Raw genomic sequence first — 12,817 nt, 5'->3', positions numbered from 1 at the left:
GATGATCTGAGGATCTGCTCCCAAGTTCATTTCCAGTCCTCTTTTACTTTATTAGAGCCACACACACACCCTGAAAAAAAAGGATGTAGATCATCAACCCACTTCAGTCAAGGGAAGTGTTTGTGCCACATGTGTACTGAGACTCTTGAAACATGATAATACTACACATGATACTGAATATAAGGATTTGTCTAAGTTATTAAACCAGTTTTGCTCAAAAACCAGTTCCTGTTGGAATCCTAATAAATAGCCCTTTAATTTCAGAGGTAATTAAATTTATTTTTATTACCTTTCAAGAGCAGGAAGCAGAAGTAAAGAACAGACAGCTTTTAATTCTAAGTCAAGTCAAACTCTTTTCTCTCTGAACTAAAGGTTCCTGTAATCATGTGAGTCTCTTCACCTAACCACAAAAATTACTGCAATCATAATATATTTGGCAAGGGGGTGCAAATTTCCTGCTTGTGTGCTTGTGTAGAATGTCAGTACTCACTGTGGTATTCTACTTGTTTTTCCACACTTTGCACACCTGATCAGCTGAAAGCAGAGATAACCACATGACTGGAGCTTAAGTCAGTGCATTTTTTCTTGCAAAAAGAAATGCAGTGATTTTCTTCAAGCTAAAAGAAAGCATCTTTCAGACTTCAAGAAGGAATTTAGTAGCTCATTGTTTTGTCCCTAGAGGTCCTTATTGCCTCTTCCACAGTTTTCTCTTCTGCAGCAGCAAATAAAAGCAATTTACCCTCTAAATGCAAACGGTGTTTATTTCTGAATGTTTCTTTTCCTACCTTACTCAGAATCAGATGATGAGCATATTTTTCCCCTTTTCAGAATAACTTGACATTTACAGGTACTATCAGTGGAGATGTTTGTGTTTGGAAGGATCATGTGTTGATACGAATTGTGGCCAAAGCTCACAATGGACCTGTTTTCACAATGTACACCACGCTGAGGGATGGCTTGATTGTTACAGGAGGCAAAGAAAGGCCGTGAGTCTTCATTTTTCTTTTTTTTTTCTGCATGCGCGTGTACTCTTTGGATTCATGCCATCAACACTAGTTGAGACATTAAAGGTAGAAGAGTGGTCCTGTTCAGATCCCTGATAGGTGCTAAGAAAAAGAGCAGCCACCACCTCCAAAGTGCAGGTAACCCCATATGAGCTTCAACTAGCCATTTTTCCCATTGATTATAAGAGAAAGCATTTAGTCTGAAATTTAGAATCACAGAATGGTTAGGGTTGGAAGGGGCCTTATAGATTTTTTAGCTCCAACACCCATTTAGCTTTAAGCACTAAGAAGTTACCTAGTCCTTGTGGGTTACTTCTTTCACTGAAGATGTGCTGAGGTTGTTAATCCAAGTAATTTGCACAGTTGTGGTTGAATACATGGATGATAAATTTCATAGCAGTATGATGCACAACTTCTTTCAAAGGAAAGATCTGCTTAGTTATGATGGTAGAGGCAAGCTGTCTTCTCTGAAATCTAAGGTACAGCAAGGTTCTTTGTTTCTGGGGTTACAAGCAAAATATCTCCTCCAGCATTTTAATTTTTTAATGCATTCCTAGTGATAAGAAAATGCTTCAGCTGTAATACAGTCCATCTGATGACATGACAGTGCCCCATTTTGCAGGACAAAGGCCACTTACCTTTTCAAACCCAACTGAAAACTTACTTCTGTGTCTAAAAGATAAACAGAAAAATATATTTTCTTCTACTATTTATAAAGGTTGTTATTTTATTTGGAGGATATTCTCTCTGCCACTTAGCTTCAGAGGCTCTTAATAATTAGTGTTCAACCTGAAACCTGAAACAAATAGTAACAAATAACAGTAAGAACCCAGAATTCATCTCCTGTGGGAAAATGAAGTATTGACAGTATGCAAAACAAATTTTCATTTAGGAAGACTGCATGCTTTTTCTGCCTTAGTTGCAGTTTGCCAGTCTGTTTTGGTAAAATTTTCTTGCCGAGTATAATGATCAGTCATATGTCAAAACAGTGCTAGTGGGAAGCAAAGAATATACTGTTGCAAGGAGTACCAATTTATAATTCATAATAGTTCTTTAATATTACTACTACTACTACAAATCAGTAATTGTGATTAAACATTCTGAAGTTCTTTGTAAGATTATTCAGTAATCAAAGCTGTAACACAAGCAGGTCAGTATTGTATAACATTGTATTTTTGTTTCTGTTTGGGGAGGTTGGAGACAGGACATGTCCCAGCTCAGCTAGAAATGCCAGATTTATCACTGTTTCAATAGACATTATGTCCTTTTCAGAAACTATTTCAATGTGTTCTGTACTGAAATGACAAGGTTTTTTCAAGTGGGAGGGAAATACTTAGTGTTTTCATAATTAATACCTATTAGTTGTGTGGGTTTTCTACTGCATCTTTGTAATTTATTTTACAGCAGTGAAAATAGTGACATTTTCATCAAAGTGAAAATCTTCTATTATTTATTTCACAGAAATAAAATACATACCTTTTCTCTTTCTCTCAGCTATAATTTGAAAATCTCTGCCTGTCTGATTATTGAGATTGTGGCTTGCACACTTAATATTTCTTTTGACTAGACAAATTCCCTCAGAGCTTCTCATTCAGACTAAGCTCAGCAGCACCCATCTTTCAGCTTGTTCTGTAGAATGGAACAGTGAGGACTTGGAATCAGTGTGTCTTGCTGTGAGACTCAGCATGTTAACATCAGCTGTTCAGTCAAATTGAATCTTGAACAATTTAAAGCACACTAAAATGCCTCATTTGCAGTACAGTACATTGAATAAAGTACTTCTTTCACCCATTAGTTGTCCTTTTTGTGCCAGCTGTTATACTCATGGTTCTTCCTGGTGTCTCCATAGTTCAAAGGAGGGAGGAGCAGTGAAGCTGTGGGACCAGGAGCTGAAACGATGCCGTGCCTTCAGGCTGGAGACAGGACAAATGACAGACTGTGTTCGCTCTGTTTGCAGAGGCAAGGTAAACAGAGCTGCCTGCCTGCAGAATAAAGCTGATAATTAGTGGGCTGATGTCTAAATATTAGATAAATTAGTTCTGCTTGCTCTTATAGCTACTATTTTGAATGAAAGGCTAAGCTAGAAGGTGCCTACAACTGATGTTGTGGCAGAAAAACATGTATTTTGTGAGATCTCAGTCTTTCTTAGGATAATATTCCATATATTTTTATTGAGGAGTAATTAAGGATTTCTTTTCTATTTTCCTTTCACACTTCAGATATCAAATGGCAAGCAGTAACTCAGCCAGCATCATGGTATCTACAGAGCTTTGTACTTTAATACATCAGAGGAGTTTAAAAAATAAATTTTCTTTGATTATTTAATAACTTGACTTAAGCAAATTTTCTTGACAGAACTATAGCTCTAGATGATATTTTAATTACTGTTCGCCATGAGAGGTTAATATATTTTATCACAGATAATTCTTTCACTATTGTTCAAGGGGAAAATTCTCGTTGGGACAAGAAATGCTGAAATAATTGAAGTTGGAGAGAAAAATGCTGCGTGTAACATTCTAATTAATGGTCACATGGATGGACCCATCTGGGGCCTAGCAACACATCCATCCAGAGATTTTTTCCTTTCTGCTGCAGAAGATGGCACAGTAAGACTCTGGGATATTGCTGAAAAGGTAGGTGTTAGACAATATTTGTTTAGGAAAAAAAAATAGGCTTGTGATGGGATTGCAGAATTGAAACTTGTTCTTTACTATATTCTGAAAATAATCCATCTGAGACTGTTAGCATGTTAACAAACTATTATCATAAGATGCTTTTAAAATACAGGCAGTTAGTAACAGTTACTATTCTGGGTTTTTATCTCTTCACAGAAGATGCTGAACAAAGTCAGCTTAGGGCATGCAGCTCGTACTGTTTGTTACAGCCCAGAAGGTGATATGGTAGCTATTGGCATGAAAAATGGAGAATTTATTATCCTGCTTGTGACCTCTCTAAAAATTTGGGGAAAAAAAAGGGACAGAAGATCAGCAATTCAAGACATCAGGTCAGAAAATATAATTCGTGGTCTGTTGTAGTATGCTAGAAATCTGTAATGTTTTGTTTTTTAAAAATACAATTCTGTGTTCTGAGGAACATTGCAATAATATTTCAGAGGGCTGGAATCAGTGAGTGCATTGTGGAGTTTGTGTGATTATGCTGATACCAGGAATTAAAAAGAAAGAGGAGGTACATGAAGATGAGAGATAGCATCAGTCAAAACAACTGGTGGTGAGGACAGCAGTGAGGAGTGGTGTTCCCCTGGGCTGGTGTTGGGGGTGGCACTGTTTGACATCGTGGTGGCAGCAGGGACAGTGGGATCAAGTGTGGCACCGAGGGCGTGATGCGGTCGACACACGCTCCAGGGAAGGGATTTGTAGGAGGTAAAAGGAGATCAGAAACTTACAGATGAAGACTGGATTGTGAGAGATAATGGCAATGCCAGTCTGTCAGTTTGCTGTTTGTTGTTTTTGTTAAAAAGGAGTTACAAGCAAAAATTTGCTTCTGTTTCCTGGGTGGAGGAACAGACTTCCTTCTGTGAGATAAATTGGTCATAATCAGCTAAGGAAAGTTTTGGAGAGCAAGGGAATGATGAGAGAGAAATATAAGCAAAGAGACCTTGCAGGAGAGCTCTGCTAGGAGTTAGGGGGTTGCTGGAGTTGGAATGCTGTCCCAAGGTATGTTTCAGAGAGAATAGAAATAAAGAAACTTCTCTGGTAACACAGAAGTGGCTGTGAGGGTGTTGTTCAGCTCAGGAACCTACTGAGTTTCAAGACCAGAAAGGAAAACTGGAAGAAAGAAACCAGTGTGCAAAGATACATGGGCAAGCCAAAGGTTTGATTTACACCTTTTTATTCAGTACATTTCATCTAGGAATTCTGGCTTTTCTTAAGTTACAGCACTTCAGTTTTCCAGTTTTTAACCTTGTCAGTATAGCATCAGGGAGCCAGTGTCAAGAGGGGGATGTCACATGTTGTTAGACCACGAGATGGTCATGAAATGAGATAATGAACAGAGTTATTCAAGAGATGTTCCCAGCTCACTCAGATGTGTAATCTGTACCAAAATTATTGCCACCTTCTGCTGGATATGCATTCCCTGAAAATTTAATTTCAAAAGTTATTTTGCTTAGCAGACTGAATACTCTGCCTCTCTCCAGTTCTGGATAGCAGATACTTGAAATGCAAATTTCTGTACTTCTCAAATATTATAATCTGTTGTAAGTGCCAACCTGTGTTCATGAAACCCTTTTATCTGTTCAGGTTTAGCCCAGATTCTCGTTACCTAGCAGTTGGTTCCAGTGAGAATGCAGTGGATTTTTATGATCTGACTTTGGGTCCCACACTAAATCGAATCAGCTATTGCAAGGATATCCCAAGTTTTGTGATCCAGATGGACTTCTCTGCTGATAGCTCTTATCTCCAGGTATCACTTGTTAATTGTTCAAGGTACTGAATGGAAAACATACTCATGACAGATACTCTGCAAGTATTCTCCTTTGACAACTTCTAAATCTCATAACAGAGATAAGTGTTGGAGAATGGTGCTGTCATTAGACTTTCTTTGTTGTAGTGCTAAGTGGATGCCTTTAGTTTTGAATAGTTTCCCAGGAGATCAAATACAGAAAATAAGCAAAGAAATGAAAGACAGATTTCAAACCTCCTATGATGTGTCTTTCTGCCTTTTTACCTCTGATGCTGATGGGCTGTCTTAAAAGAGGAAGGAGTACAGTCTGTCATTCTGCAGGACCTGGGGACTACGAATTCTGCATCTCTCTGACCTTCACGATGGCATTACATGTCTTTTTAGTGCTAGGCTTTGTGGAGCAGCACCAAAATTGTGGTGTTGCAACTTCCAACTATAGGAGGGCATAAGATATTTCTTAAAATAAAAATAAAGTAAATATAATACGCTTTCTATATTTCATTTGTATCTGAGAGGAGAAATAAACTTCTCTCATTATCAAATCAATATTTACAGCCCAAGAAGAACACCTTTGTGTCTGTTTTAAAGATAGGAATTTATTTTGCCTTATTTGTATGTACTCACACAGTAACACATATGTGCAGAATGTGAGTTGTTTCAGATATTTTTTACTAATTAGACATTTAAATGTTAAGATTTCTCATGCTTTCTCACTATTGTTTTATGTTTGTCTAGATTTTTGATAATTTTCAACTCATTGACTAAGTTTTCTTATGGAAACTTTCTTACTTTATGAAGTAAAAAGTAACTGTCACAAAAATGCTTTTCAAAGCCCTCTGGAATTATACTTTCACCTTTTGAAACAAGTTAATGTTTTGTAAATTCTCTGTGGTCACTCAAAGGTCTCTACGGGGTCTTACAAAAGGCAAGTGTATGAAGTGCCTTCAGGAAAGCAGCTTGTGGACCAGGCTGTGATTGACAGAATAACATGGGCTACTTGGACAAGGTAAGTGATTCACGTATTTACACCTGCTCAAACACCTGGAACTCCCAGGACAAGCAACTACTATTTAAAAGCATATTTAATCCCTTCAGTCAGATATTTTCTTTCAACATCTGCTCTGGCAGCAGCTCCCCTAAATGCAGCACAGCAGAAGGCAGTACAGAGCAGATTCCCTCAGTACACAGGGGCTGTTTATCAAAACAGTGATGAGAGCACAGGGCCAATTAAAACAGATCCAAACATAAAAAGACAATGCACAACTAGGGTAATTCACATTTATTTACAGTACCACACTAATGGAATCTGTGTAAGTTGCTATTAACATTTCCATATTAGAAAGCATACAAAAGTACTTTTAAATACCTTCAAGTTATATTCCTTTCATGGTACTACATGTAATATGATACCATATTTTTTTATTTTGCAGTTAAATGATTTGTTTTCTATTCTGTGAAAATCCAACTTTCTGTGCCCTTTTTCAGTCTCTGTTGCCTCCTTTTAATTACTTTCCTCTAATTATCACCCTCAGACAAAAATTGAGAATAAATACTTGATTTTTTTCCACATTTGAACCACTTTAAACAATAAGAATACTGACTATTTGCTGCAACATACAAATAAAAGTATAAGCTTTTAGAGGGCTCTGTAAGACTCATTTTGATAGATTTCTGGTTTGTGTTTGGGTAATCAATTTTTGTCACCTTCTTGAGACAAAACCAAGAAATCCAATTGAGTATGTCTGATGTAAATCATGCCTTTTTGCATGTACTGTACTGTGCCCTGACCTGGGCACAGAAAAATTCCCAAATATTCACATATTAACAAATGATAAATTTCTTGTTTCTGTGCATTCCTGGAAGTATGCAATACCTTGTAAGCAGAGCTGAGTAAAAGCCCTTTTACAAGGCTTTGCAAAGGAAGTTTTCTGGACTCTTAACATAATTATGTTTTCAGGGCAGGCCAGGGCACTTTTTCTCTCTCTGGTTGTATTGAAGAATCTTCGCTGGACTCAGAGAAACTTCTTTACACTGATATGAGAACACTACAGAAGCAACAGAACATAGCTATATGCACTAGAGAATATATTATTTTTTATTTCCCAAAAGCTGAAGCTTATTTATGTAAGACTTATGCCATTTCTAATTGTTCTTTTTTTTTTTTTTTTTCTTCTTGCAAATGCCTCACTGACAATAGTAGTACTATTAATTTCACCTCTGGTTCTCACACATTGCCATGGGCCACATTATTTTGGGAATTATATCACTGAGTCAGTTTCAGGGGCAATTATGGAATGATTCGAAAATTAATTACAGAATAAAAGCTATATAAGGTGTGCATGTGTGAGAATAAAATGTAAACATTGCATTTTTGTAAAATCAGTTGGAATATGAGATCTGCTTTCTATTTCCTGACTCTTGTTTTTGCAGTGGTTTTCAGAAGAATTTCTTGGTCTTGTGTTTCAGTGTTCTAGGGGATGAAGTAATTGGAATCTGGTCCAGGCATGCTGAAAAAGCTGATGTGAACTGTGCTTGTGTCTCTCACTCGGGAATCAACCTCGTAACAGGCGACGATTTTGGCATGGTCAAACTGTTTGACTTCCCATGTCCTGAAAAATTTGTAAGAACTAGTTTTTGCATGGTTACAACAACAAGCACTGTTGATATTAGGATCTTGTCTTGTTTCTCTAGAAGACATATGATGGAAATATTTTCTTCTCTAAATCTGTACCTTTTTAATGCCTCCTTAGCTCTATAGTCTCATACACATGCTCCACATCAGGGTTTCCCTATCATTTTATGCAAGCTCAAATACTACTAATACTGTCTGCCAGTGTGCTTTAGCATAGTGCCTGCCTAATGAAAATCTCAAAGCCCTTAGTAATTTCCACATCTCCGTTCCATTTGGCAGATGAGGAAGATAGCTGGTATCTCATCTGTGCATCTTCACAGAAAAAGAGCTTACAGATTTTTCACTAACACTGTTAAATTGTTTCACTGGTTTTTATAATTTTAATTTATAATGTTTTTTAAAATTTGTTTTCACTGTTAATTTTCAAGATCTGAGACTGCACAGGGTAAACTGCTCACACAATTGTAATAAAAATACTTCTTTTTCAGTGTGAGCAATTTTACACAAAACTTGGAAGTTAGTCATGTGACAAGGTATATTTAACACTATTGCATTAGCTGGAGCATTCTTCCAATTTGCAATTGTTCTTTTATTGGCTGACATTTAATCTGCATTGCAGCTCAACAGTAGTTCTCCTTCAGGAGATCTTTCACATTTGGTAACCTATGTAACTTTGGAATGTTATAAATATGTGAGGCAATAAAAAGGTAGATAGAAACATGCACGCCTTCTTTGATTTAGGAGGGTACAGAATAATTAGGCTGTCTGATTTTGTTGTTGTTTGGGGTTTTTTTTCAGGCAAAACACAAACGGTTTTTAGGTCACTCTGCCCACTTAACCAATATTCGATTCACAAGTGGAGACAGATACGTGGTCAGTGCCGGTGGGGACGACTGCAGGTAGGTGTCCTTGCCATGACTCTCAGAATCCACACACCACTGGGCATGGACTTAACAATGTGAAGCTCAAGTTCAGCCTTCAGCCTTTTATCCCTGGGCTTTCTTTCTTGTTCAGACATGGAGAAAAAGATATTTGTGACAAAATAAATATCCCGGATGTTAGTGTGAACAACTAGTATTTGATAAGTTAAAATGTTCACATGAATATTCAGAAGATCATCCTTTTAATGGGAATTTCTTTTGGTTGTGTTAGCCATTTCTTTTAACAACTCTAGTTTTCTGTATCTCATATTTAATATTTTTTTGAAAACACAGCTTATTTGTTTGGAAGTGTGTGCATATGCCTCACTGAGAGAGACATGGAGACTTGCAAAGAGGAAACTGCATGAAGTACCAGGCATGAAACACCCAGGATTGCAATGTGACATTCTGCTGTGCCCTGCATGCGTGAGGAGTGACCCAAGACACAGAGCAGCCTGTCCCTGACAGAAGGGCCTGGAGCCCGCCAGAGGGATGGACTGCCACAGACACACTGAGGCTGCGAGGTTTGCTTCAGTGGCACGTAACCTGGGTCTGTATTCCACTCACTGCCAGATGTTGAAAACAGAATATGTGGATGAAAGGAAAAAGGGAATTGTTAATCAATGTACAGTTTCATGGCAAGTTCTTGGGGTTTTAATCAAGAGATGCTATTTCTGACCTAGTGCTGTACATTGATCTATTTTCAGCATGAATGTTTTTCCTTTAAGTTTTGAGGTCTAAATAGCATAGATCAAAAGAGTATTCCATATTTTATTACTGAGAGAGACCGCATATTAACTCTTAAATATATAGTATTTTAATAAATGTTTAATTATTATAATGGAAATTATATTTCTATGGCTGGTCAAAAGGAAACATCATATCTGATGAAGCAGAAAATAATAGAGTTGATTCCTTATGACTGAAATATTTCTGTATTTAGAGGCCTGGGTCACGGTCATGTCTGGTGAGAGCCGTTGGATATGCATGATCTTCATGGCTAATTTAGTGTTTTTGTTGCACTTAAACATTAAATTAGTTCTATGAGCAAAAATAGATTTGCTCACTTTGCGAGTGCCTTGCCCACTACCTAAAAGTCTAACTCCAATTTTTGCCTTGTGAATAAAAGTATTCTCAGTGGAGGAGAGATTATTGCTATGTTACTTGACTGGGCTGTGATCCTCTCTGCTGGAAATGAGGAACAGGATGAGGATTTTGTAGTCTTCTTGTCAATAAAGTTTGGGATGTCAGCAGTGGCAAAAATGGGATTTCAGAGCAATATGAATTGATTTTATTTTCTCAGCATCATAGGAGAGATTCAGAGAGAACTTTCTGAGCATTATATTTTATACATTTGAACTTTTTAATAGAGTTAGGACTAGCTGGGAGATGTCTCTATTCAGATTTCTCTTCTGATTGTAAAAAATGTCCAGTCATCTGCTTCTTTGAATGGACCTGCTGTCACCTCGAGCATTTATTCTATCCTGCAACATACTGAGATTCTAAGTTGGAAAAACATTTCAGTGTTAATAAAATCCTGAACAAAGCTATGTTTTGTTCAGGAAGTGGGGAAGATTTTGTCAGCTGTTTGTCTAAATCATGTCAGAGAGAAGCATTACAGACAGTTAATTTTCATACAATATAGCAGGGATCAAAAATGCCTAATTATCAGCACTGCTCTCATTGTGGCAATCTGTTGTGAACAGAAAGCTCTTTTTCTGTGTAAGCCAGCACTGCTTTGGCAGTGGCACTTGTTTAGGTCAGTCAAGAGGCTTTGGTATTTTTCATCTCTTGCATTTTCTTATGCCAGATGAAAAAGAAATAAACCTCATCTCTTCTTGTAATCATCCTCTGTGTGTGTTGGTTACAGAGGGAATGGGCTTGCAGGTACAAGAGAAGAAGGAGAAAAGTTACAGAGCCAAACTTTTGTGCTCTCCTTGTTATGTGGTATACAAAACTAATTACCCAAATGTCTTAGATAATATATTTTATATATCAAACTATAACAAATATTTATTTTGAAGAAGCTGATGATCAAAACAGTTAGCAGGTTTCTCAGCATGGTGGTTCTTAGCAAAGTCTCGACAGTCATGCAGCTGCTATTCTACAAGAGAAAAACTCCAAGGATTTGGTCATGAGTGGGGAGATTTTGGCAGTGAAGTTTTGAATTTAGGGAAATTAGTTATGAGAGGTGTGATTAGACCTGATGTGTCTCATAACCTTGTTTCCTGTCTGTCTGTTGTACATGAAAATTAGTCTCTGGTGTTTATATCTTCTCTTTATCAGAGAAATGGTTTGCAGTGTGCTCTTTTGTGGCTGTGATTCTGTCCCTTATTAAACATCTGTGCAGGACTTTTGGACTTGAAGTAAGATTTTTCCTGCTTCTGTTTTAAAGTTGCCTTTTGTTGGATCAGGATGGATGACTGTTAAGAGCTCACTCATAGTCTGTCCTACTCAGACTGCCAGTTCAAAGCCCATATTTTTCTGTCTCTGAGTTTTCCTCTCAAAATCCTAGGCTCTGTGAGCTCTTCCGTAGGCCTTCACCCAGTGAAGGCAGTGAAGGAGGTATGTGGATCAAGACGGTTTGTTCCTCGAATCCCTGTCACTGATCCTCTTCTTTTCTCCTCCCTCCCTCCCCCTCCCCCCTTCATTAATGCTGTGCCTCTCCACTGACAATTTGTCCATTGGTGCTTTTCCCCTGAGGAATCCCAAGGGCCACACCAGAGCTGAAGGATGAGCAAGAAGGGGTGGGAGGGACTGGGCTGAGGGCTGCAGCCTCCAGGTCTCCCTGCTTCTTCACTCTCTTCCAAACCTCAGTGCTACTGTAAAGGGCTGGGATGGGAGCTGGAAACTGAGGAGCTCTTTAGAAACTAAACTGCCAGCACTGTTCCTCTGTTGCAGCCTGCATTGGTAGCCAGTGCTTTCCCTGGTGGAACTGCTCTGTGGTTTGCCAGGTGAAATGGGGCAGGCAGCTGGGGATGAGCACAAATGTTGAGAGGAGTGAGCAGAGGCTCAGTTGCAGTTTGGAGCACACTGCAGCTGTGATTCTGTGCTGCACTGAAGAGCTGCCTGGCAGCATGGTCCCAGCTTCATGGTGTTTTTGGTCTTTTGTCTGTGATGGTGCTTGCTACTGTGCCTCATTTGCTGTTTACATTAAATGCTACTGTAGTAACTTGCTAATTGTTGCCACCCATGCTTGAAGCATGTGTACATGGGAACAAGCTGCCTGTTCTGACAGGCAGTGGGAGCTCTGGCTGGCTGCTCCATGGAGCAGTCAGAGGATGACAGAACCCCGTAGGATAGGTCAGGGAAGAAGCTGGAATGTGGAGGGACTAGTGACAGCCTTTCATCTGGAAGCATCAGAGAGAACTGAGAGCAGGAGGGCTTTGCCTGAAGCTAGAGAAAACCTCTTCTTGGGTTACAACACCAGGGAAGGGGAGGCAAAAGTTCTTTGTATAATTTAATCACTCATAGTGGATTACTTTTTACTGTAGCTTGTCTTTTTGGTTAGCAGCAAACATACATCTTTGGGATCTGTAGCCAGAAATATTTTTGTAAAAAAAGAAATTAACTAGAGAACTGAGTAAAAATAAAATGACATTTCACATAATAAAATAAGTATGCCCTTGAAAGCAAATAATCATACTTAGAAAAAGCAGAATGAGGAAAATCCAGCTCCTAGGAAGAAGAAAATACAAAAAAATAAACACATTTAGAACGGAAAGTCACCATAGTGCAGGAACTGAGGAACACAGTTGGGAATTAGGTCAGAGAGAGCAAATTAGCCAAATATGTCAAATCATTTAGACTTGAAATATTTTATTTTTAATCTCAAGAAG

General features: G+C 38.2%; 1 protein-coding gene across 1 annotated transcript in view; it reads left to right on the top strand.

The window, feature by feature from the left end:
• EML5 (EMAP like 5) overlaps nt 1-12,817 on the top strand; it is a 96,320-nt gene extending 83,503 nt beyond the window's left edge. Inside the window, exons 34-42 of the mRNA XM_063399135.1 lie at nt 829-986; nt 2,854-2,968; nt 3,449-3,637; nt 3,836-4,008; nt 5,264-5,426; nt 6,329-6,432; nt 7,893-8,046; nt 8,857-8,957; nt 9,273-12,817. Coding sequence (XP_063255205.1) covers nt 829-986; nt 2,854-2,968; nt 3,449-3,637; nt 3,836-4,008; nt 5,264-5,426; nt 6,329-6,432; nt 7,893-8,046; nt 8,857-8,957; nt 9,273-9,309 — 1,194 coding nt within the window. The 3' untranslated portion in view covers nt 9,310-12,817. The remainder of the gene's footprint in view (nt 1-828; nt 987-2,853; nt 2,969-3,448; nt 3,638-3,835; nt 4,009-5,263; nt 5,427-6,328; nt 6,433-7,892; nt 8,047-8,856; nt 8,958-9,272) is intronic.

This window comes from Prinia subflava, chromosome 5 (genome assembly GCF_021018805.1).
Source record: "Prinia subflava isolate CZ2003 ecotype Zambia chromosome 5, Cam_Psub_1.2, whole genome shotgun sequence".
Taxonomy (NCBI): domain Eukaryota; kingdom Metazoa; phylum Chordata; class Aves; order Passeriformes; family Cisticolidae; genus Prinia; species Prinia subflava.
The sequence above is the reverse complement of the archived record's forward strand: the minus strand, read 5'-3'. Positions and strand labels throughout refer to the sequence as shown.